The 26,255-nt window shown below is 39.9% G+C and overlaps 1 protein-coding gene across 7 annotated transcripts in view; it reads left to right on the top strand.

Moving 5' to 3' along the window:
- Window positions 1–26,130, top strand: part of LOC100663706 (zinc finger protein OZF-like) — a 46,986-nt gene extending 20,856 nt beyond the window's left edge. For 4 of the 7 annotated variants that reach the window (XM_010593315.3, XM_010593314.3, XM_064280711.1 and 1 more), the window contains 3 exons: window positions 12,669–12,792; window positions 13,782–13,905; window positions 14,211–20,963. In XM_010593315.3, coding sequence (XP_010591617.1) covers window positions 12,669–12,792; window positions 13,782–13,905; window positions 14,211–15,657 — 1,695 coding nt within the window. In that variant the 3' untranslated portion in view covers window positions 15,658–20,963. Of the gene's footprint in view, window positions 1–6,917; window positions 8,102–12,668; window positions 12,793–13,781; window positions 13,906–14,210; window positions 20,966–20,988 lie in introns of those variants that run through there. The other 3 variants (XM_064280713.1, XM_023552391.2, XM_064280712.1) reach the window with 3 other exon arrangements.
- Window positions 26,131–26,255: the final 125 nt, after the last annotated feature.

Here is a 26,255-nt window from a genome sequence, read left to right as displayed (position 1 = left end):
CCTATTTTAACTGTTGTAAAAGTTACCCTAAAACTGATTAAGTCTTGAGAAGGATCTGAAGGACTGTCGTTACGTTTACCACGTAATGGCAGAACTACTAATGTTTTAACTCTTCTAGCCATTTTAGAAACCTTCTGATGGAAATAAAATGAACACCCAGACTTACATTTTTGGTTACTGGGTTTAAACATAGAGCTCTGAACATTTTTAATTTGCAGAAATATATTAGACCATTTCATAACAATTAGTCCCTAAGTGATTAAATATTGAATGCTTATGTACTTATGAATGGAATTCCTAGGAAACACGTTAAATACCATGTTTGATTTATATTATGTTTAATAGTAAAATTATTGTTTTCTCCATAGATAATACCTTTAAAGCTCAAATATCAATACCAACAGTCATTATGAAGAATTGTTCCTAAGCTTGTCCACACTGTACTTCTTCCCCAGCTATCTTTAGATAAGCAGCCTTGTAAAATTTCTTAAGCGTCTTGCCATTGTTTCTTTATATAAATGCAAGCAAATAAATTTTATTTCCCCGGGTTTGTTATACAAAAGATAGCTTGAAATTTATACTTGCTTTTTTTCGGTTACCAAATTATCCTGGAGATCTGTTCATAACAATACATACACAGCTTGGGTCAAAGTTGTATAAACTGCATAATACTGCATTGGTGGATCTGTCTTGTTTTTTTTTCCTTTGTTGTACAAAAGATAGCTTGGAATTTATACTTTTCTCAGTTGACAAATTATCCTGGAGATCTCTTCATACCACTACATGGACAGCTTGAGTATAAAGTTGTATAAACTCCGTAATACTACACTTGATGGATCTGTCTTAGTTTTCTGTTTTTTTAACATCACGACCATGAATGGACGCTTGGAGTTTCCGACATTTTCCTTTTACGAAGCTCACTGTAGTGAATATAAATGTAAATTTCTAAGATCCAGATATAAAAAGTCGAGGCATATAAGCCCTCCTGACCTAGGACAAGCTAAATCAAAATGAAGGGGCTCTCAAATTACTTGGTGAGATTAATATATGCAAATTATATTGTATTTCCAGTTTTAAATCATGTTTTTAACTTTTTATTGTAAAGTATGTTGTAAACAACACATGAAAATTTTCACTTAAGATTTTATTAACAGGAATCTTAATACTTGACTATAAATAGGACTTGGGGAGTTCTTAGAGCCTCCCATTCTGTCCTGTCCTGATTTCATTAGCCTGGAGGTAACTGTTGTTGTTAGGTGCCAATCAACTCATTGTGATCCTATGTATAACAGAAGGAAACACTTCCTGGTCTTGTGCTGTGTTCCCAATTGTTATCCTTGAGCCCATTATTGCAGCCACTGTTTCAGTGCCTCTTCAGGGACTGGTCCCTCCTGATAATATGTCCAAAGTACATGAGACAAAGTCTCACATTTCTCGCTTCTAAGGAGCATTCTGACTGTACTTCTTCCAGGACAGATGTGTTTGTTCTTCTGGCAGTCTGTAGCATATTCAGTATTCTTCACCAACACCGTAACTGCTGTCTGCATTTTAGAAATTTGTTATTGTTGTTGCTGTTATTATGGAAACCCTGGTAGCATAGTGCTTAAGAGTTATATCTGCTAACCAGAAGATTGGCTGTTCGAATCTACCAGGTGCTCCTTGGAAACTGTATGGGATAGTTCTCCTCTGTCCTGCAGGGTCGCTATGAGTTGGAATTGACTTGACGGGAGCGGGTTTGGTTTTTGGTTTGTCATTGTTACCGCTTTACCACCTAAGTCTTAATTTTTAAACTATGTATTCTATATATTGTTGAGTTTTGTATTTTTTGAGCTTTCCATAAATGTAGTTACTCTTTTGGGTTCTTTAGTTACTTGTTTTCATTAGGATGTTTTTGAGTTTCATGTCTGTTGATGTCTGTGACTCTAGTCTACCTATGTACCTATGTATGTATGTGTTCCATTTTATGAATGGGCCACAATTTACCTTTCTGTTGTACAGCTTACAAAATTTAGGTTGTTTCAAGTTTAGTTTTTCCTCTTGTGAATAGTGCCGCCCTGTTCATTCTCTTTCTAGGGTCCAAGTGCTCTTGCCTAATAACTTTCTAGTGAGGGGAAATGGCGAAGTTGCAGATTGTAGCCAAGTTTCAGTTTACTAGGAAGTGCTGATGTTGTTTACCAGTTTACCCTCCTGCATAGTATACATATGTATTTTATTTGTTGCATTTGCGTCGCAACATGGGGATTATCAAATTAATTGGTTTTTGCTTTGTAGAGGAGTATGAAATGGTATCTTCCTTTAACTTTATTCTACAGTTACCGTAAACCACTCTAGTACTGTGCATATTTTCCCACTATTAGTTCATCTTTCTCTGACGTTTTAGGGCTAATTTATAGCTTTTGGAAATATATTCTTCATTTTTATATGTTGAAATTGTCTATCTCATATGTAGTTTATGCACTCACTTTTTGCTGCCTTTTGATTAATAGTTCTGAATTTTAATATAGTTTTGTCAGTCTGTTCCCTTGACTTGTTATATCAGAAAATGTTCTGTGTTCTGTTATCGTAAAATCATTTATTTATAACTTCTGAAGATGTTACAATTTTAGATTTATACATTTAAAATTGATCTTTTGCCGGGGTGGAGAGAAGGAGTGTGCTGTCTCATTAGGGGGAAAGCAACTAGGAGTATATAGCAAGGTGTATATAAATTTTTGTATGAGAGACCAACTTGATTTGTAAACTTTGACTTAAAGCACAATAAAAATTTTAGAAAATTAATCTGTTTGGAATTGATTTTTGCATATGGAGTACGTAGAAATATGTTAATTATTCCAATTAGATAATTTGTTGACTCAAGATGACATATTAAAGTGTATGTAGATTCTGGCAATGCCCTGCAGTGCTTCCTCGTCATGATTCAACTTTCCATATTGATAGGGGGCAAGTTCCTGGACTGTTTGCTTCTTTCCATTGATCAACTTATATATTCTTATACTGATACAATGCTGTCTAATTTATTATACCTATACACATACACACAGAATTATTTGAATGTGTGTGTGTGTGGACAAGTCTCCCCATGCAGCATTCTTTAGAATATCTTGGCTGTTTCTGAACCGTTGTACTTCCATGCAAATTTTTGAAGTATTTTTTTGTGAATTTCTGGTTAGAATTTTGTGGAAGTTCTTTTTATTAGTAAGATTTATTTGGGTAGAACAGTGCTCTAAAAGCATACTGTATTCATTTATTTCAGTTGATTTGGATATCATTTAATAATGTTTTATAGTATTTTATTACGATCTTTTATTAATTACACTTCTTGTTGTTAGGGCCGTTGAGTCGAATTCAACTCATAGGGTTCCTGTGTACAATAGAACGAAACACTGCCTGCACCTCCTCCATCCTCACAATCATTGCTATGCTGAACCCGTTGTTGCAGCCACTGTGTCAGTCTATCTCAATGAGGCTTTTCCTCTTTTTCGTGGACTTTCTGCTAAGTATGATGTCATTCTCCAGGGACTCGTCCCTCCTGATAACATGTCCAAAGTATGTGAGACATAGACTCGACGTCCTGGCTTCTAATGAGCATTCTGGCTTTACTTCTTCCAAGACAGATTTATTTGTTCTTCTGGCAGTCCATGGTATATTCAGTATTCTTCACCAACGCCTACAATCAACAGTGTAAATTTTTCTGGCTTCCTTATTCATTGTCCAGCTTTTGGGTACATGTGAGGTTATTGAAAACACCATAGCTTCAGTCAGGCATGCCTAAGTCTTCAAGGTGATGTCTTTGATTTTTTAACACTATACAGGTCTTTTACAGCTGATTTGCCCAGTGCAATAGGTCATTTGATTTCTGATTCCTGCTTCCATGAGTGATAATTGTGGATCCAAGTAAAATATCTTTGACAACGTCAATCTGTTCTCCATTCATCATGGTGTTGCTTATTGGTCCAATTGTGACAATTTTTGCTTTTCTTTATGCTGAGGTATAATCTCTTCTGAAGGCTGTGGTCTTTGATCTTCATAAGTAAGCGCTTCAAGTCCTCTTCACTTTGAGCAAGGACGGTTGTGTCATTTGTATATTGCAGGTTGTTAATGAGTTTTCCTCTAATCCTAATGCCCCATTCTTCACTCCTTAGTCCTTTTTATTTTCAGTAAAATGTGCTATCCTTTTAAAGTTAATTTTTCAAGTACTTTCCTCATTAAAAAACCAGTCTTTTAAAAATCTTTATTTTTCTGTATCTTCCCCACTTGGATGTCTTATCCTCATTTCAGTCTCAGCAAGCCCCAAGTAACCTCTGCAGGCTTTCCCATAGAACTACTCCCCTTGAAGATTTCCACATCTTTGTTGATCGCACTCCATCTTTTTAGTCTTCATTGGTAAAAATGTTGGACTTATCCTTGCCACATCTTTGTCTCACACCCCAACCCTCATACTACCTGGAACTTCTGATGGGCCTCCCTTTAAAGTATCTAGGGATCACCCTGCACACTTACTTTTATTGCCACCACTGCAGCCTCAACATTTCTTATATGATTATGGCCATAGCCATCTAACAGATCTGCCAGCTTCTACATTTGCCCCTACACAAAGGTCTTTTTTTTAATTTTGTAATAGTCATTGCCTTTATTTCACTATCCATTTATTTGGTCCTACCCATATAAAAGCCCATTCAGATATATTATAGTTCTAATTCCTCCCTTTAGGTAAAGATATCCATTACTGCTCGAACACGTTATCCGGTTTTCCCCAAACTTGATAACAACACTGAACAATCCCTTCTTTCTCCTCCTTTCCCATACCTCAGTTAGATTTATGCTTGGATTGGAAAGAGAATTTGGATTAGCTATGGTTAGTTCCTGGCAGTGAGTTTTCTTAACAAGCTTGAAAAAGAGAACAGGCTGACTCTTCTAAGGCTTGCTTTATGATCTAATATATGGTCTATTCTAGAGAATGTTCCATGTGCACTAGAAAAGAAAGTATACTTCGTTGTTGTTGGGTGGAATGTTCTATCTATGTCTATGAGGTCAAGTTGGTTGATTGTGGCATTTAGATCTTCCATGCCTTTTTTATTGAGCTTCTTTCTGGATGTCCTGTCCTTCACTGGAAGTGGTGTGTTGAAGTCTCCTACTATTATTGTGGAGCTGTCTATCTTACTTTTCAATGCTGATAGTTTGTTTTGTGTATCTTGCAGCCCTGTCATTGGGTGCGTAAATGTTCAATATGGTTATATCTTCTTGGTATATTGTCCCTTTAATCATTATATAGTGTCCTTCCTTATCCTTTATGATGGATTTAACTTTAAAGTCTATTTTGTCAGAAGTTAATATTGCCACTCGTGGTCTTTTTTGATTGTTGTTTGCTTGATTTATTTTTTTCCGTCCTTTAAGTTTTTGTTTGTGTTTCTACGTCTAAGGTGTGTCTCTTGTAGGCAGCATATAGGCGGATCTTGTTTTTTAATCCATACTGCCACTCTCTGTCTTTTTATTGGTGCATTTAGTCCATTTACATTCAGGGTAATTATGGATAGGTATGAATTTAGTGCTATCATTTTGATGTCTTTTTGTGTGTGTTGACAGTTTCTTTTTCCCACTTGATTTTATGTGCTGAGTAGATTTTCTTTATATATTGTGCCTTTCTCATATTATTTGTTGTTGATTTTGTTTCTGCTGAGTCTGTATTTTTCCCTTGTATTTTATTTTGATGAGTAGGATAGTTTGTGTCCTTTGCGGTTACCTTATTATTTACCCCTATTTTTCTAAATTTAAAACTAACTTTTATTTCTTTGTATTGCCGTATCTCCCTCTCCATATGGAAGGTGTATGCTTACGTTTTTTAGTCCCTCTTTATTGTTTTAATGTTGCCTTCTTTCATATAATAACGTCGCTATTACCTTGTTTTGAGCCTTTTTTTAAATCTTGGTTTGTTTTTTTGATTTCCCTGTGTGGGTTGACTTTTGATTGCTCTGCCCAGTGTTCTAGTCTTGGGTTGATAGCTGATATTATTGATTTTCTAACCAAAGAACTCCCTTTAGTATTTTTTGTAGTTTTGGTTTGGTTTGGTTTTTATGAATTCCCTAAACTTGTGTTTATCTGGAAATGTCCTAATTTCACCTTCATATTTAAGAGACAGTTTTGCTGGATATATGATTCTTGGCTGGCAATTTTTTTCCTTCAATTTTTTTAATACGTCATCCCATTGCCTTCTTGCCTGCATGGTTACTGCTGAGTAGTCTGAGTTTATTCTTATTGGCTCTCCTTTGTGGGTGACTTTTTGTTTATCCCTTTCTGCTCTTATAATTCTCTCTTTATCTTTGGTTTTGGCAGGTTTGATTATGTCTTGGTAACTTTCTTTTACCATCTACCTTATGTGAAGTTCGATGAGCATCTTGGATAGATATCTTCTCAACTTTCATGATACCAGGGAGGTTTTCTGCCAACGAATCTTCAACAATTCGCTCTGTATTTTCTGTTATCCCTCCCTGTTCTGGTACTCCAATCACTCATAGGTTATTTCTCTTGATAGACTCCCATATGATTCTTAAGGTTTCTTCATTTTTTTAATTTTAATGTTTTTATCTGATTTTTCTTCAAATATATTAGTGCCAAGTGATTTTATCTTCCAGTTCAGAAATTCTGGCTTCTACTTGCTCAATTCTGCTCCTCTGACTTTCTATTGAGTTGTCTACTTCTGTAATTTTATTGTTAATCTTCTGAATTTCTGATTGCTGTCTGTCTATGGATTTTTCCAGCTTATTAAACTTTTCATTATGTTCCTGAATAATTTTTCTAATTTCTTCAATTGCTTTATCTGTGTGTTCCTTGGCTTGTTCTGTGTATTGCCTCATTTCCTTCCTGATGTCTTGAAGGGTTCTGTATATTAAACTTTTGTATTCTACATCTTGTAATTCCAGGAATGCACTTTCATCTAGAAGATCCCTGGGTACTTTGTTTTGAGAGCTTGTTGAGGTGATCATGGTCTGTTTCTTTATGTGACTTCATATTGACTGCTGTCTCCGAGCCATCTATAAGTTATTGCATTAGTTTATGTTTGCTTACTGTGTCGTAGCACGTTGCTTTGTTTTGTTTTGATATGCCCAAATGGGTTGCTTGGGTGTGCTAGCTTGATCATTTTTGCCTTTGGAGCTCTGACGTCCCTTCCCCAGATGGCTAGAGCTGTTATCAGGTGTAGCAGTCTAGAAATCCATTCACTTTACTTCTATGGATTCAGCTGAAGGGTCCAGGTAGCTGATCATCAAGTATGTGACACAGGCTCTGTCCTACAGTCTTAGAGGGGCAGGAGTGATTGGTGTAGGTACCAGTATCTGGTTGCAGCAGGGGGTCACACTCTGAACAAGGCAGAGTGTTGAGAACCAACCTCCGAGTGTCTCTGAGCAAAGCGTGTCCCTGTTTCTTAGAGCGTGCAGGTTCTTTGGTTCTGTAGACAGACCATGGGCACCCAAAGTTTTTGGTTTTAAGGACTGGGAGGTACCAGTTTTCCTTGGACCCCTGTCGCAGGTGGCTGGGTGACCTGAGTGGAGCTACCAGTACTTAGGCCCCTGATGAACGTAGGCAAGGACCCAGTTTAATAGGCAAAGCAATGTCAAACATCAAACACTCACCTCTGCACTGCACAGCAGAAACGGTTGGAGTCTGCCTACAAGGGCCTATTCTCCTGAAATAGGCCCACACAGGTCCGTGCAAAGGGGAAAGGTTTTCAAAGTCCATGGACTGTTTATACCTGGACAGGAGCTGCTTCTGTCCTGAGCTCCCCCAGTTAGTGGAGCTGGCAAGTAATCTTTTCCCCCACATGCAAATTTCTTCCTTCTCCAAGGCTGGGAGAATGGCTCTAGGCGCTCAACAGTGCCCATCTCAGGCCCAGGAAATTCAGCTGCTGATGCTGGCTTGGGGGTGGGGGGGCCCAGTAAAATATACACAAGTACTTAGCTTTTGCCGAGAGATCGTTCTTCTGTGGTTCCGGAGGTGTAAGTAAGCTGTTTGGCTGGCTGCTTCTCCCTGAGGAAACTGCAGCTGAACGCTAGTACCAGCCCGCTGCCACCGCTCCGGGAATGGTGCCTGAAGACTCCCTGCGATTCAGGTCCGGTAACTCCTCTCAGCTTCTGAACTGTCTCTTCCTACCTCTGCCCCTCTGTTCGTTTTCTAAGCTTGCCTTTGATGCTTAGGGCTCTTGGTTTGTCATAAATATACTCGTTTCACTTGTTTTTTGGGTCTTCGTTGTAAAGAGGGCTCGCCAGAAGCGCCTGTCTACTCCGCCATCTTGGCTCCGCCTCACAAAGGTCTTTTAAAAGCTTTCAGGTTAATATTGTCCTCTGCTCAAAAGCCTGAGATTGCTCTGCATTTCACTCAAAACCAGAGACTTTACAATGGCCAACAAATGTCCTAGAACATGGTATGTCCACCTACCCCAGTCACCTTTCCAGCTTTCTCTACTGTTGCTTGCCCACATCTCACTCTGCTCCATTCACAGTGGTATTTGACTTTACTCTCCCCTTCTGGCGTTTTTCCTTTTTTTGGAAAAATCTTTTGCCAGATAACCCCTTGGCTAACTCCTTCACATTCCTAACCAGTTAAACTAGTTGCTATTGAGTTAATTCCAACTCATGGTGACCCCATGCAGGTTTAGAGAGAACTACACTCCTTGAGTTTTTCAGTGGCTGCTACCTTTTGCAAGCATTCAAACTGCCAACCTTTCAATAAGTAGCTGAGCAATTCTTTGTGCCAGCCATGCGGTCTGCTTCACATTCCTAGGTCTGGAGTTTACATATTTATAAATAATTTAGTCCACTTTAAAATTACACTGTTCCTCTCCACTGGTACTACAAGTATTTTAAAACAGTATTCCCAGTTCTTTGTTCCTATTCCTTACAACATTGCTGTTCTTCATTTCATTTTTCTATATGCTATACCATTGCCATTGAGTCAGTTCCGACTCATGGCAGCGCTGGGTTTTTTTTTATACCGTTGCCATCGAGTCAGTTCCAACTCATGGTGACCATCAATTACTTATATTCAAGTTGAAGCAGAATTAGAACAAGCCCACAAGAGTCAAAGTACGACCTTGAGTATATCCCACCTGTATTTAGAGACCGTCTCAAAAATAGATTTGATGTGTTCATCACTAATGATAAAAGGCCAGACGAGTTGTGGAATGACATCAAGAAGATCATACGGGAAGAAAGCAAAAAGTCGTTAAAAAGACAGTAAAGAAAGAAAAGACCAAAATGGATGTCAGAAGAGACTCTGAAGCTTACTCTTAATCATTGAGTAGCTAAAGTAAATGGAAGAAACGATGAAGTAATAGAGCTGAACAGAAGATTTCAAATGGCAGTCGAGAAGACAAAGTATTATAATGACATGTGCAAAGTCCTAGAAATAGAAAACCGAAAGGGAAGAACACGCTCATCATTTCTCAAGTTGAAAGAACTGAAGAAAACAAGCCTCGATTCGCAACAGCGAAGCATTTCTATGGGCAAAATGTTGAATGACGCAGGAAGCATCAAAAGATGGAAGGAATACAGAGTCACTATACCAAAAAGAATTGGTTGATATTCAGTCATTTCAGGAAGTAGCATGTACTCAACAAATGATGGTACTGAAGAATGAAGTCCAAGCTGCACCGACGTTGGTGAAAAACAAGGCTCCAGGAGTTGATGGAATACCAGTTGAGATGTTTCAACAAACAGATGCAGCTGGAAATACTCACTCGTCTCTACCAAGATATTTGGAAGACAGCTCCCTGGCCAACGCTGGAAGAGATCAATATTTATGCCTGTTCCAGAGAAATGTGATCCAACAGACGACAGAAATTATCAAACAATATCATTAATATCACACGCAAGTAAAATTTGCTAAAAATCGTTCAAAAGTGGTTGCCACAGCACATTGATAGGGAACTGCCAGAAATTTAAGCCACATTCAGAAGAGGACATGTAACTAGGGATTTCATTGCTTATGTCAGATGGATCCTGGCTGAAGGCAGAGAGTACCAGAGAGATGTTTACTCGTGTTTTACTAACCATGCAAAGGCATTCAACTGTGTGAATCATGACAAATTATGGATAACGTTGTGAAGGTGGGAATTCCAGAACACTTAATTGTGCTCATGAGGAACCTTTACATAGATTAAGAGACAGTTGTTGGGACAGAACAAGGGGATACTGATTGGTTAAAGTCAGGGAAGGTGTGTTAGGGTTGTATCCTTTCCCCATATTTATTCAGTCTGTGTGCTGATCAAATCTGAAAAGCTAGACTATATGAAGAACAGGGCATCAGGATTGGACGAAGACTCATTAACAATCTGCAGTATACAGATGATACAGCCTTGCTTGTGAAAACAAAGAGGACTTGAAGCACTTAGTGATGAATATCAAAGACTACAGCCTTCACTATGGATTACACCTCAACATAAAGAAAACAAAAACCTTCACAATTGGACCAGTAAAGCAACAACATGATAAATGGAGAAAAGATCGAAGTTGTCAAAGATTTCATTTTACTTGGATTCACATCAGCACCCATGGAAACAACAGTCAAGAAATCAAACCACACATTGCATTGGGCAAGTCTGCTTCAGAGACCTCTTTAAAGTGTTGAAATGCAAAGATGTCACCTGGAAGACTAAGTTGTGCCTGACCCAAATTTCCAATCACCTTACATGCATGAGAAAGCTGAGCAGTGAATAAGGAAAACCGAAGAAGAATCGATGGCCTAGAATTATGGTGTTGGCACAGAATATTGAATATACCATGGACTGCCAAAAGAGCAAACAAATGTGTTTTGGAAGAAGTACAGCTAGAATGTTGAAACTTCATCTCACATACCTTGGACATGTTATCAGGAACGGGAGCAGTCCCTGGAGAAAAATACCATGGTTCATAAAGTAGAGGGTCGTTGAAAAAGAGGAAGACCCTCAATGAGATGAATTGACACGTTGGCTGCAAAAATGGGCTCAAGCATAGCAACCATCATAAGGGTGGCGCCGGACCGGGTACTGTTTCCTTCTGTCGTGCGCAGGATCACTATGAGTCGGAATCGACTCAACGGCATTTAATAATGTAGGCTGTAATCGCTGATTCTCTTGTGGCTATTATTTTTAACAAACTGTTGTCTGTTAGATAAATTAAGAGTAGAAAAGAAAATATTTTACTTTACCTTCATTTCTTTTTTTCTCTAATGCTCTTCCATCCTTTTCACACATCTGAGTTTCTGATGTATATAGTTTTACTTCTATGTAGACCTTCTTTTAAACATTTTTTATAATACAGGTATACTGCCAACAAATTTCCTCAATATTTGCTGGAGAATGCCTATTTTTTTCCTTCACTTTTAAAAGATAATTTTTCTAGATGCAGAATTCTAGAATGTTCACTTCTTTCAACCTTTTAATATTTTGTTCTGTGGTCTTCTAGCTTGCATGGCTTCTCAAGACAAGTAGGCTGTACTTTTCATTGTATAGAGATAAAATATGTTTTTTGTGTGTGTGCATGGCTTTTCAATTTTCTGTCTTGTTCGATTTTTCTGCAGTTTAAATATGATATGCCTAGGCATAAATTTTTTGTAAATATCCTATTTGTTCTCTGAACTTCTGGATGTGTGGTTTGGGGTCTGTCGTTAATTTTGTAAAAATTTCTACCATAATTTTCAAATATTGAATTTCTCTCCTCTTCTTGGTATTCTCGTTAACAAAACCAAGTTAAACCTGTTGCTCTCTAGTTGATTCTGACTTACAGTGACCCTATAGGACAGAGTAGAACTGCCTCATAGGGTTCCCAAGGAGTGCCTGGTGGATTCTAACTGCCGACCTTTTGGTTAGTAGCCGTAGCTCTTAACCACTACACCACCAGGGTTTCTGATATTCTTATTATGCATATGATTTTTCCTTGACCATGTCCAATCTATTGCTGATCCCATTAAAGGCATTCTTCATTTCTATTACAGTGCATTTGATTTCTGAGATTTCCTGTTGATTTTTCTTAGAGTTCCCATCTCTCTGCTCACATTACCTATCTGTTCTTGCATGTCATCCAGTTTTTCATTTGGAGGCCTTTTTTATGTGAATCATATTTATATTAAATTCCCAGTTAATTCCAAAATCTCTGCTGTATCTGAATCTGGTTCTGATGCTTGCTTTGTCTGTGCAATCAATGGAAAAAGCTGCCAGTTCCTCAAACTTGCCCAGTTATTAATAGCTCATCTCGCTTTCACCCTGTGCTTCATGTTTTGCTGTGTTTTCTGGTGGGTCTTAGGAAAGGAGGTGAATTTTTTTTCCACAAAGAAATGATCTGAATGTGAACATAGATCTTTCATTAATAGATTTCTTTCCCTTCTGCTTTGTTTTCTGCTGGTTCTGAACCATAAATATAGAGAGGGGTAAGACTGGTTAGGTCATAGTGAAACTGTGAAGAGATAAGTTCAATGTGTTTAAAGTGTTGTTTAATCTATGAGATAAGATGTGAACAGTCAGGAGGAAAATGGTAGTCAGTGAAGGGATGACACTTACGGCCAAATTTCAGAGGAGAACATAGAACTTTGTGTGACCTCCATGTGAATTCTCAGTTCCTCAGGACTGTTGGAGTCACCTATCCTTTTGCATATATTTGGGGAAGATAGTACCTTGCTGATTTAGAATATGTGTGATGTTTTAGGACACAGTGGTCTTTGAGGACGTGACTGTGGAGTTTTCCCAGGAAGAGTGGGATTTGCTGGATTTTTCTCAGAGGAAACTCTACAGAGATGTGATGACGGAAACCTTCAGGAACCTAGACTTAGGTAAGGATGGCTTCATTTTTCTTTACTTATTTAGTGAATAAATATTATACTCATCGACCTGTTTATAGGATTTGGATTGAAGAATTGGAGTACATTGACAAACACGACAGGTGTTGAGACTGCTCTTGGGACTTAGACTCTGGTGGTTTCCCCATGAAAGTAAAAATCTATTTTTAAATTGACTCCATGTATCTTGTTAAAAGGCTTGAGGCTTTTTAAGTGTTATAAGTGTGAGCATTGGCTTTGGGGTCACTTTGTGGCAAAGAGAGATTTGTGATTTAGGACCTCATTAGGGTTTTTTCATGTTTATTACAAATTTGATGAGATTATTTTGCTAAAAATAAACCCACACCTGTCCATTTATAGAGACAAAAGTACTGGCTCAGCATCAGGGAAATGTGCTTGTCTCTCTTTCTTCATGATCTGTCTTCATGAGCACCATGTCAACTATGCTAATTTTTCTCCCTGAGAAGAAAGGGAAATATCTGAGGAGAGTGGAGATAGGACTTATCCAGAGCTACAGAGTCAGGAAGCACCAGGAAGGCAGCAAACATTTGAAGTACCAGCTGTGCTGGGATGAAATTATATTTGAGAAAATCAACTCAAAACACTCTCTTTTGCTATGAGGAGATGGAATTTACACATGTACCTGAACTGACTTTTTGTTTTTTTATCAGTTCTTTCATGCCTACTGTATTTGTGGGAAAAGATCTTACCCATTTTGTCTTTCCTGTTATGTTTATTCAAGTGCATTGTTTGCAGTACCTTTTTATTTTGCTTTCCTTAATTATACTCTACTTATTTTACTGATGGTCTCAGTTGTCATGGAATTATTTTTAGTAATTTTTTCACTCTTTTGACCACTGCCAAAGTCCTGTAACAACCAAATGCCTCAAAGCCAGTCTGTCTTCACATGTGCCTTTTCCCTCATAAAATGTCTTCACTGTTTTGTTTCATCTTGTGAAACTCCACTTAAAATTATTTGTCAGTTTTTAAACAGGATGATAATGGACAAACATCCATGAAGCATGACTCCTCGTCCTCCATGTTAGGAGAAATCTGTGAATTCCATGGCATTGAGTGTCAGCACAACAGCCAGGGAAGGCACATGAGGTGAGTATTACGCGTGTGTGTGTGTAAAACTAGCTCTAAAATGGTGTGTTCATGTAATTTGAACAATAGTATTTCCATTAATGTGAATGTGGTATTGAATATCTCAAACATACTTCACTTGTACTTAATTATCAGAAAGCTGCATTATTTAGTAACACTGTAACTATGCAGTGGTAGTGCATTCTGTGAGATGATTAAACCTATACAACATGAGACAACTCAGAACAGAAAACACATTCCCTGTGTACGGTAATTGTGAAATGGTAACAAAAATTTAATTCTAATCTGCTTCCTATTTTTAACAGGACATATATAGTAGAGAGCCTCTGTGAAAGTAAAGATGGCAAAGTAAGTAAAGGTGAAGAAAGTAATCAATGTGGAAAAACGTTCACCTTAGTTGGAAATATTACTAGTCTCGAAAGAACCACTGGAAGAAATCATTCTGAATGCCTCGAGTGTGGAAAAACCTTCATGGACCATTCATCATTCAAGCATCACATCAGATCTCACACTGGATACAGACCTTATCATTGTAAGGAATGCAGAGAGGATTGCAGTTGTCCTTCTTACCTAAAACCTCGATTGAGAGAAAAACTTTGTAAATGTAAGGATTATGGGAAACCGTGTAGTTGTTTCTTACCTCTCACTAATCATCTGAGAACTCACAGTGGAGAGAGGCCTTATGAATGTAAGGAATGTGGGAAAGCCTTTAGTTATCTTTCAAGCCTCATTAGACATATAAGAACTCACAGTGGAGAGAGGCCTTATGAATGTAAGGAATGTGGGAAAGCCTTTAGTTGTTCCTCATCCCTTGCTACACATATAAGAACTCACAGTGGAGAGAGGCCTTATGAATGTAAGGAATGTGGCAAAGCCTTTACTTGTTCCTCGTCCCTCACTACACATATGCGAACTCACAGTGGAGAGAGGCCTTATGAATGTAAGGAATGTGGGAAAGCCTTTAGTTGTTCTTCGTCTCTCACTACACATATAAGATCTCACAGTGGAGAGAGGCCTTATGAATGTAAAGAATGTGGGAAAGCCTTTAGTCGGTCTTCACACCTCACTACCCATATAAGAACGCACAGTGAAGAGAGGCCTTATGAATGTAAAGAATGTGGGAAAGCCTTTAAGCAGTTTACACAACTCACTGCCCATATAAGAACCCACAGTGAAGAGAGACCTTATGAATGTAAAGAATGTGGGAAAGCCTTTAAGCAGTTTGCACAACTCACCAGACATGTACGAGTTCATAGTGGAGAGAAACCTTATGAATGTAAGGAATGTGGAAAATCCTTCAGTCAGTTTTCGTATCTCACTGGCCATATAAGATCTCACAGTGGAGAGAGGCCTTATGAATGTAAAGAATGTGGGAAAGCCTTTATTCGGTCCTCACATCTCACTACCCATATGAGAACACACAGTGGAGAAAGGCCTTATGAATGTAAGGAATGCGGGAAAGCCTTTTTTCGGTCCTCACACCTTACTGATCATGTAAGATCTCACAGTGGAGAAAAGCCTTATGAATGTAAGGAGTGTGTGAAAGCCTTTAGTTGTTTCTCATCCTTCCGTAAACATGTTCGAACTTACCATGGAAGTAGGCCTTATGATAGTAAGGAATGTGAGAAAGCATTTAGTCAGTTCTCACACATCACTGACTGTATAAGATCTCATAGTGAAGAGAACCTGCAATGCAGTGAATTGCTGTCATATGGCCCTTCTAGCCATGGTCTTGTAACTCCCACAAAATGATTTGATGGGACCATGCAAGTAAAGTGCATCGAACCTTAGTAGGAGATTGGTCAGTTTTGCCATCCACACTAGGTTTGAAAAAGAGCCGATTCCAGAGAGGGATGGGGGACTTCACTCCCATCAAGACTGGCCAGGAGGAGACAGCCAAAAGCGGACCTGGGGTCCCTGTGCTGAGAACCTCCTAGACCCAGGAGATAGAGCTTAACAGTGTAGGACATGGGGCATGAGATGGTGAGATATAGTAAGAAGCGTGGCAGAGAAACGGGTTGTAACAGAACTAGGAGACCAGCAAAGAGAGCACAGTGGGCTTCCCTGCTCATGGAGCAAGGCAGCCACAATGTGCTTGCAGATCCACAGGGTGAGAGAGTTGTGTGCCTTCGGAAGCTTGCTGGCAGAGTCGGGTGTATCCAGGCACTTGTTGGCAGAGCTACACTTCCTGACCCATGGAGTAAGAGAGCTGAGCATTTTCAGTCAGGAGGTTTCCTGGCAGAGTGTGGTGCTTCTAGACTTACTTGTTGGCCTGGCTAAAAAGGTGTAACGCTTGCCCGAGCAGGGCAGAGACTGGCAGCCGAGGCCAGACCTGAACAGAGCCAAGCAGTAGCAAGGCCCTGACTAGGGTGCAGTGGCAGAGGCCAAGAAGAAGCTTTCATGATTGAAGAACTGTATCTTGAGTTGTTCCTGTTACTAATATGTTGATGCTGATCCTGAATTGTAATATGTTATTTTCCTAATAAACCCCATTAACCATGAGTACGGTCTGTGAGTTTTCTGTGGTCCTTTCAGTAAGGTATCTAACCCAGTAGAGAAGTTGAGGGTGCAGTTCTGGTGTCGGAATTGATGAAAAGCTAGGTGGTACGTTTGAACTCCACCTCTTAGGAATCAGCTGTGGGCCGATGATGGTGGTGATTCTCCTCCACTTAAAGTTAGAAGATGTCTTCTAATGGAATACCAGATTGTCACAGTTGAATTTAACTGTTAGAAATGTCTGATTGTCTTAGTTATCTAGTGCTGCTTTACAAGAAATGTCACAAGTGAGTGACTTTAACAAACAAATTTATCCTCTAAGTTTAGGGAGCTGGAAGTTTGAATCCAAGGGGCCAACTCTAGGGGAAGTCTTTCTCTGTTGACCTTGGGGGAAGGTCCTTATCTCCTTTCAGCATCTGTGGGCCCTGTGTTTCTTGGAGATCTCCACGTTTCTTGGCATCAGCCTTCCCGAGTCCAGGAGGTTCTCAAAGCAGGAACCTCAGGTCCAAAAGACATGCCCCCACTCCCAGCTCTCCTGTCTTGGTGGTCGTGCAGTCTCTCATCTCTGCTTGCTTTTCCCTCCAAGAGTTCAGACTCCAAACTAAAAGGTCAGCAGTTTGGATCCATGAGCAGCTCCTTGGAAACCCTATGGGGCAGTCTGCTCTGTTCTGTAGAGTGGCTATGAGTTCGAATCAACTTGACGGCATCAGGTTTTTGTTTTGTTTTTAAGGTAGTTGTGACTCAACAAGGGTGTTGACTTGATAAGGGTGGTGCATCCCACCCTAATCATGCTTTGTTAACAAACTTAACGTCATCCTCATTAACACAACATAATCCTGACTCAACACATAGAAGTTAGGATTTACAACACATCACAGAAAGGAGGATAATTACATCGATCACAAAAATTGGAAGACAGCCACACAATACTGGGAATCATGGCATAACAAAGTCGACACATATTTTGGGGGGATGCAATTCAATCCATGACACTCCACCCTTTGGCCCCCAAAATTCATGTTCTAACTAGATGTAAAACACATTGACCTCATCATATCATCCGAAAAGTTAGAAATCAAGTCCAAAATCTCATCTTCCGAATCATTTAAATCTAATATGGGTGAGACTTTAGGCATATTCTGTCCTTGGGCAAAACTCTTCATCGGTGAACCCGTGAAATTTAGACAAGTTACCTGTTTCCACAGGACAGTGGTGAAACAGGCACAAGGTAGACATTTCCATTACAAGTAAGAGAAACTGGAGTGAAAGAAAGGATAAAAGGCACCAAGCAAGTCTAATACCCAGGAGAATAATTTACATTAGTTCTCAAGTATTAAAAATAATCCCATTATTGGGGCCTGTCTGGTCCTGCCCTCCATACTCTCCATGTTGGCTATGCTCTCTGGCTCCCAGGCAGAGGCCTCCCAGCCCTGGGCTTCAGCTCTACTTTCTAGGCCACTGGAACAGCAACTCTGCTTCTTCGGCTTTGGGTGGCTCCATTCTCCTAGTCCATGTGAGTGGCAGCCTCACCCCCTCAGCCTAAGCAGGCCCAGTTCTTCTCAACCTTGTGCGTCGCAGCCTCACGTCCTCAGGTTTGTGCAGTAGCCCCATCACCCTGACACACCTTAATGGCAGCCCCACACTCTGCAGTTGAGTTAGGGAAGATCCAACCCTTTGTGTCTCTAAGTCTAAGGTGTGTCTCTTGTAGGCAGCATATAGGCGGATCTTGTTTTCTAATCCATTGTGCTACTCTGTCTATTGGTGCATTTAGTCCATTTACATTCAGGGTAATTATGGATAGGTATGAATTTAGTGCTATCATTTTGATGTCTTTTTGTGTGTGTTGACAGTTTCTTTTTCCCACTTCATTTTATGTGCTGAGTAGATTTTCTTTATATATTGTCCTTTCCTCATATTTGTTGTTGTTGATTTGTTTCTGCTGAGTCTGTATTTTTCCCTTGTATTTTATTTTGATGAGTAGGATAGTTTGTCTCCTTTGTGGTTACCTTATTATTTACTACTATTTTTATCAATTTAAAACTTTTATTTCTTTGTATCGCCGTATCTTCCTCTCCATATGGGAGGTGTATGATTACCTTTCTTAGTCCCTCTTTATTATTTTAGTGTTGTCTTCTTTTATATAATAACATCGCTGCTACCCTGTCTTGGGCTTTTGTGTGTGTATATATATATGTGTGTATATATATATATATATATACACACATACATATGTATATATATATGTGTATATATATATATATACACATATATACACATACGTATGTATATATATAATCTTTGTTTTTTTGGATGTCTCTATCTGGGTTGACTTCTGGTCGCTCTGCCCAGTGTTCCAGTCATGGGTTGATAGCTGATATTATTGATTTTCTAATCAAAGAACTCCCTTTAGTATTTCTTGTAGTTTTTGATTTGGTTTTTATGAATTCCCTAAACTTGTGTTTATCTGGAAGTGTCTTAATTTCACCTTTATATTTAAGAGACAGTTTTGCTGGATATATGATTCTTGGCAGGCAATTTTTTTCCTTCAGTTTTTTAAATATGTCATCCCATTGCCTTCTTGCCTGCATGGTTTCTGCTGAGTAGTCCGAGCTTATTCTTACTGGCTCTCCTTTGTGGGTGACTTTTCGTTTATCCCTCGGTGCTCTTAAAATTCTCTCTTTATCTTTGGTTTTGGCAAGTTTGATTATAATGTGTATTGGAGACTTTCTTTTAACATCTACCTTATGTGAAGTTTGATGAGCATCTTGGATAGATATCGTCTCATCTTTCACAATACCAGGGAAGTTTTCTGCCAACAAATCTTCAACAATTTTCTTTGTATTTTCTGTTATCCCCCCCTGTTCTGGTTCTCCAATCACTTATAGGTTTTTTCTCTTGAGAGAGTCCCACATGATTCTTAAGCTTTCTTCATTTTTTTTAATTCTTTTATCTGGTTTTTCCTCAAATATATTAGTGCCAAGTGATTTATCTTCGAGTTCAGAAATTCTAGCTTCTACTTGCTCAATTCTGCTCCTCTGACTTCCTATTGAGTTGTCTACTTCTGTAATTTTATTGTTAATCTTCTGAATATCTGATTGCTGTCTGTCTATGGATTTTTCCACCTTGTTAAACTTTTCATTATGCTCCTGAATAATCTTTCTAATTTCTTCAATTGCTTTATCTGTCCTTGGCTTGTTCCGCGTGTTGCCTTGTTTCCTTCCTGATGTATTGAAGGGTTCTGTATATTAAACTTTTGTATTCTGCGTCTGGTAATTCCAGGAATGCACTTTCATCTAGAAGATCCCTGGATTCTTTGTTTTGAGAGCCTGTTGAGGAGATCATGATCTTTCTTTATGTGACTTGATATTGACTGTTGTCTCCGAGCCATCTATAAGTTATTGTATTAGTCTATGCTTGCTTACTGTGTCATAGCTGCTTGCTTTGTTTTGTTTTGGTATACCCCTATGGGTTGCTTGAGTGAGCTAGCTTGATTATTTTCACCTTTGGAGCTCTGGTGTCCTGTCCCCAGCTGGCTAGAGCTGTTACCAGGTATGTCAGTCTAGGAGTCCATTCAGTTTTCTTGTATGAATTCAGCACAGGTTTCCAGGTAGCTGATCATCAAGTGTGTGGTACAGGCTCTGTCCTACAGTCTTAGAGGGGCAGGGATGATTGGTGTATATACCGGTATCTGATTGCAGCAGGGGGTCACACTGAACAAGGCAGGGGGCTGAGAACCGACCCCCAAGTGTCTCTGAGGAAAATGCATCTCAGTTCCCTAGAGCATGCTGGCAGGTGGGTCCTGCAGAGGGACCATGGGCACCCAAAGTTTTTGGTTGTAAGGACTGGGAGGTACCAGTTATCTTTGGACCCCTGTCATGGGTGTCTGGGTGACCTGAGTGGAGCTACCAGTCCTTAGGTCCCTGATGTGGGTAGTTGAGGACCTTGTTTAATAGGCAAAGCTATGTCAAACGTCAAACACCCACCTCTGCACTGCACAGCTGAAATGGTTGGAGTTTGCCAACAAGGGCCTATTCTCCCGAAATAGGCCCACACAGGTTCATGCAGAAGGGAAAGGTGCTCAAGGTCCATGGACTGTTTATGCCTGGACAGGAGCCACTTCTGTCCTCAGCTTGCCCAGTTAATGGAGCTAGCAAATTATCTTTTCTCCCCATTTGTAAATTTTTTCCTTCCCCAAGGCCGGGAGGATGGCTCTAGGTGCTCACCAGGGTCTAAAGCCCAGGGATTCAGCCGTTGAAGCCGGCTTGGTGGTGGTGGGGGGCACAGTAAAATATATGCAAGTACTTAGCTTTTGCCGAGAGCGCCATTCTCCTCAGGTTCCAGAGGTGTGAGTAGGCTGTGTGGCTGGCTGCTTCTCCCTGAGGAAACTGGCCGAACGCTAGTACCAGCCTGCCGCTGCCTCTCCGGGAATGGTGCCTGAGGGCTCCCCGCGATTCAGGTCTGGTAACTTCTCTCCACTTCTGAACGGCCTCTTCCTCCCCCTGCCCCTCAGTTCGTTGTCTAAGCTTGCCTTGGATGCTCAGGGCTCCCAGCTTGTCACAAATATATTCATTTCACTTGTTTTTTCAGGTCTTTGTTGTAAAGAGGGCTCTCCGGAAGCATCTGTCTCTTCTACCATCTTGGCTCTGCCTCCGGAAGATCCAACTCTTTGAAACCCAGGAGGCTGTGGCCTCACTCTTTGAGATCCAGGAGACTATGGCCCCACCCTTTGAGACCAAGGCACCACTGATGTGCTCCTTCCAACAATTCTGTTTATCTCAGAGCTACTAAAGGTATGGTTCTTTTCTTGGAGGACAAGAGATGTAGCTCCTTTGGCCTGGTTCCTGCATGTAGAGTCCCAAGAGGCATGCAGCATTCTTTCAATTTATTGTTACTCCTCTTCGATTCTAAGCTGAAGGGTTTTTTGTTGTGGTTGGTGAGATCCTTTAGTCAGAGAGGTAATCTCTTTAACAAAAGTTTGTGTCGCCATGTCCTTGATTACATTGGATCACCTCCCTTTGGAATGGGCATGAATATGAATCTTCCAATCAGTAGGCCAAGTAACTGTCTTCCAAATTTCTTGACATACACAAGTGAGCACTTACAGTGCTGCATCCATTTCTTGAAGCATCTCAATTCGTATTCCATCAATTTCTGGAGACTTGTTCTTTGACACTGCTTTCAGTGCATCTTGGACTTGTTCCTTCAGTACTATTGGTTCTTGATCAAATGCTACCTCCTGAGATGGTTGAACATTGACCAATTCTTTTTGGTACAGTGACTCTGTGTATTCCTTCTATCATCTTCCATGCTTCCTGCATTCAATATTTGCCAATAGAATCCTTCAGAATTACAAGTTAATCTTGAATTTTTTCTTCTGTTCTCTCAGCTTGAGAAATGCGAAGCATGTTCTTCTATTTTAGTATTCTAACTCCATGTGTTTACCCATTTCATTATAACACTTTGTCCTCTTGGGCTGCCCTTTCAAATCATATCTTCATCTCTCTTACTTCTTCATTTCTTACATTCACTTTAGCTACCCTGCATTCAAGAGCAAGTTTCAGAGTCTCTTCTGACATTGGTTTAGTCTTTCTTTTTAATGACCTTTTGCTTTTTTCTTCATACATGATGTCCTTGATGCCATCCCACACGTCTGGTCTTCAGTCATTAGTGGTCAGTCCATCAAATCTATTGCAATGGTCTCTAAATTCAGGTGAGATATATTCGAGTTTGTACTTGGGCTCTCATGGACTTGTTTTAAGTTTTTTTAAGCTTTAATTGGTACGTATTTATGAGCAATTGGTTATCTGTTCTGCAGTCAGGCCCTAGCCTTGTTCCGACTGATGGTATTTACCTTCTCCATCGTCTCTTTCCACAGATGTGGTCGATTTGATTCCTGTGTATTCCATCCAGCAAAGTCCACATGTATATTTGTCATTTATGTAGTTGAAAAAAGGTATTTCCAATGAATAAGTCGCTGGTCTTGCAGAATGTTATCGTGTGATCTCCAGCGTCGTTTCTATCACCAAGGCCATATTTTCCAACTACCAATCGTTCTTCTTTGTCTCCAACTTTCACAGTCTGATCACCAGCAATTATCAGTGCATTTTGATTGCTTATTGGATCAATTTCAGACTGCAGAAATTAGTTAAAATCTTCAACTTTCTCATCATTGGCATTAGTGGTTGGTGTGTAAATTTGAATAATAGTCTTCCTTGTAGACATATGGATATTATCCTATCATTACAATATTGTATACTTCAGGATAGATCTTGAAATATTCTTTTTGATGTTGAATGTGATGCCATGCCTCTTCAATTTGTAATTTCCACCATAGCAGACTGATTTTCCGATTCATAATGGCCAATACCAGTCCATTTCACCTTATTAATGCCTAGGATATTGATCTTCAAGCATTCCATTTCATTTTTTACAGCTTCTAATCTTCCTTGATTCATACTTTGTACATTTCACATTCTGATTACTAATGGATATTTGCAGCTGTTTCTTCTCATTTTGAGTTGCGCCATATAACCAAATGAAGGTCTCGAACACATTACTCCATCCACATCATTAAAGTCGTGTCTAATTTGAGGAGGCAGCTCTTCTCCAGTCGTATTTTGAGTGCCTTCCAACCTGAGAGGCTCATCTTCCAGCAGTGTATCAGTGTTCCACTGCTATCCATAAGGCTTTCACTGGCTTAATTTTTTTTTTCCAGAAGTAAATTGCCAGGTCATTCTTCCCAGTATCTTAGACTGGAAGCTCCACTGAATCCTGTCCACTGTTGGTGACCCTGCTGGCATTAAAAACATTGATGGCAGAGCTTTCAGCATCACAGCAGTGCGCAAGCCTCCACAGAACAACAAAGTGACCGGTGGTTGAAAGCATTTAGTAGGGAGAAACAAATATAGAGGAAGTGCTGTGAAGCTTATGACCACAAAGCACCAAGATTCAGCTAGGTTACTTCCTCCTGGAAGTCTTTGTGCCCACAGTTTATATACCTTAAGGGTAAGTGCAGAACAAAGGAATGTGGCTGCAGTTTGGAGGGGGGAGGCACTTGAAACTACTGGGTCCTTAGAAACCTTTCTGAGAAATGACTCCCCTGCTGATTAATGGGTACGTTTTTCTTTTAAGGTAACTAATCTGGAGCAGTAGGCTGTAGGCTGGAGGGGTGTCTGGTTTGTGTACAGTATGACAATATTATTGCCTGATAAGCAACTCTGGTTCACTCTCACAGTCCTTTGTGGGAAGGATCTGTATTAGCCATGTCTAAACCCCACATTCTCCATCCCTTCCTGCCTGGCTCTTAAAAACTCATATGCCTACCTCTTTTGTGCGATTCCCTGAGCCTATGGGGTAGGCAGGAAGCGAGAGTAGGCCTTCTTTTCCTATCATATGAAAACATGTATCACACCAGCAACACAAACACATGCAAAAAAATGATTCCACCGATTATGATACAAAGGAGTCCATATCCGTTTTTTTTACCAGGCTCCTTATCCAAAGAAGCACTGCTTTAGTTTTGCTAGGTGCCATCTCCCATGTGTTATATATAATCTTACTGGGTTTGTAAGTGAATAAGGGAGTGGTCCGCCAGGGCTGCATCATCGGGAGTATATATAAACCAAAAACCCATTGCCATCAAGTAGAATCCAACTCATAGCAACCCTACAGGACAGAGTAGAACTGCCCCATAGGGTTTCCAAGGAGCAGATGGTGGATTCAAACTGCTGACCTTCTTGGTCAGCAGCCTAGCTCTTAACCATTATGCCACCAGGGCTCCATATACAACACTCAATTTTCCAGAAGGTACAGGTGCGTCCCTGGAGTGCTGTTATCACATCCAAAGCCATTCTGTTCTGACTTCCACCTTATGTATCGCGTAGTTTATTCATTAAGAGCAGAGAGCCTACAGTGTCATTTAAAGCAGTGGTGATGAACTTTCGTGCCATCTCAATTTTGGTCATAGTATTGACATTGCCAGTGGTAGGAATAAAAACAGCAGGTAAGTTATCTCTCCAAGAAAATACAGACCGCCTATTTTACCACCCCTTTTTCAAATAGGTTCATTGTAAGGAGTTTGTTGGATCATTTGCTTAGCACACAGATTGAATAAGTATGGTGAAAGGATACAACCCTAATGCACACCTTTCCTGATTTTAAACCACTCAGTATCTACTTGTTCTGTTTGAACGACTATATCATGTTCTATGTACAGGTTCCTCTTGAGTACAATTAAGTTTTCTGAAATTCCAAATTACTTAGATTTTAAAACGCATTAATCCTTATACCCAACAATCAGACTGATTTGTTATTTTGGCAGTATGATGAGCCCAGGACAGAAATGTGTTTTTTGTTGTCTTCCACGCAAGTCAGAGAAGAAGGCTGATTAAGCTTTTAGCAGAAAGAAACTTATTAGGCATATATATGGGGCAGTCATTATTTTCTATTAATACATAACTTGTATTATTACCTCTACCCGCCAAAACTTTGGTGGCTTGTGTGATCTTTTATGGATGAGCGTATCACGCTTTGTGGCCTAGAAGGTCTCTTTTTGTAGTAGTTATCACCAGGGAGAACAGAGTCTATCTTACTTTCGTAACTGGTGTACCCTGTAGTAATAGGCCATCACCCATGTCGATGCCACGTACTTACCTCGAACTCAGGGCCAGTGAGGAACGTGCGGTTGAAGGCTAGAGTGGAGGAATCTTGCCTTATCGGTAATAAGAATCCCAATCACTCGTTTGGTACTTCCCACTAGATACTTTGATCTGCCCCCCTCCCCTGCCCCAGTCTGTGGTTTATGTTTTTGGGATCCCGAGAGATAGGACTCATTTAGTAATGTCTAGTTCTGGCATAAATGAGTCTGGCAGGGTCTTCCGTAGCCTAATTGATTGGCCTGAGGGTGGCTTGACACTTAGTTGCTTATACAAGTACCTCCCTCCTATGGTGGGAACTTTATTTAGAGCTCTCAGAGCTTCAGAGGAACTACCACCAATGGCACAAGGTGGGCCAGCCCGTTGGGCTTTAATTTGTTCCTTGAAGAGGATATTTTTTATATATCCTGCCCCTGGGGGGTTATAGGGCAGATGAAAGTGCCAGCTGATACCTTGATTTTCAGCCCATTGTTGGACAAGAGAACCAGTAAAATAATTGGTTAGTATTAATATTGGTTAATATCAACCTCCTTGGTCATGTCATACATTGCAATTAATTTTGAAAGGCCTGAAAAGGTAGTGGCTTAATTTGCTCTTATAGGAAAAGCTTGTAAAAGTCCATTATAAGTATCTGTACAAATAAGGTCAAATCAATCTCCTTCTATGTAGTCTACTTGCCAAACTTGCAAAGGTCCCTCTCCTCTTTTAATAGGACCTGACACATCCTTAAGTTGAGCAGGGTATTTAGGAAAGCAAATGACACATGGCTCAATATTGAGGTCAGTGTCTTTTTTGGTAACAAGCCCTGCCTGTTGTGCTAATTTCCAGGTGGTTTGGACCTTCTTGTGTATCAATATGGCAACCTCTTGGCTATCAGTAGGGATGAGGATTTATGGCTGTTAGGGTGTCTGCTTTTATATTACCTGGTGGCGTAGCGGTTAAGTGCTACAGCTGCTAACCAAAAGGTCGGCAGTTTGAATCTACCAGGCGGTCCTTGGAAACCGTATGGGCCAATTCTACTCTGTTAGGGTCGCTATGAGTCAGAATTGACTCGACAGTAACGGGTTTGGTTTTTTTTTTTTTTTACAGGAAAGTTGGTGGTATGTGCCGGGACATGGTACACAGTCACTTTAGATCCAGGTTGTGGTAACTTGTCCCAAGTATGTTGTCACAACTCTTACCCCTGTAAAGGCCTTCAAC

Source organism: Loxodonta africana, chromosome 3, assembly GCF_030014295.1.
Source record: "Loxodonta africana isolate mLoxAfr1 chromosome 3, mLoxAfr1.hap2, whole genome shotgun sequence".
NCBI classification, from domain to species: Eukaryota; Metazoa; Chordata; class Mammalia; order Proboscidea; family Elephantidae; genus Loxodonta; species Loxodonta africana.
The sequence above is the reverse complement of the archived record's forward strand: the minus strand, read 5'-3'. Positions and strand labels throughout refer to the sequence as shown.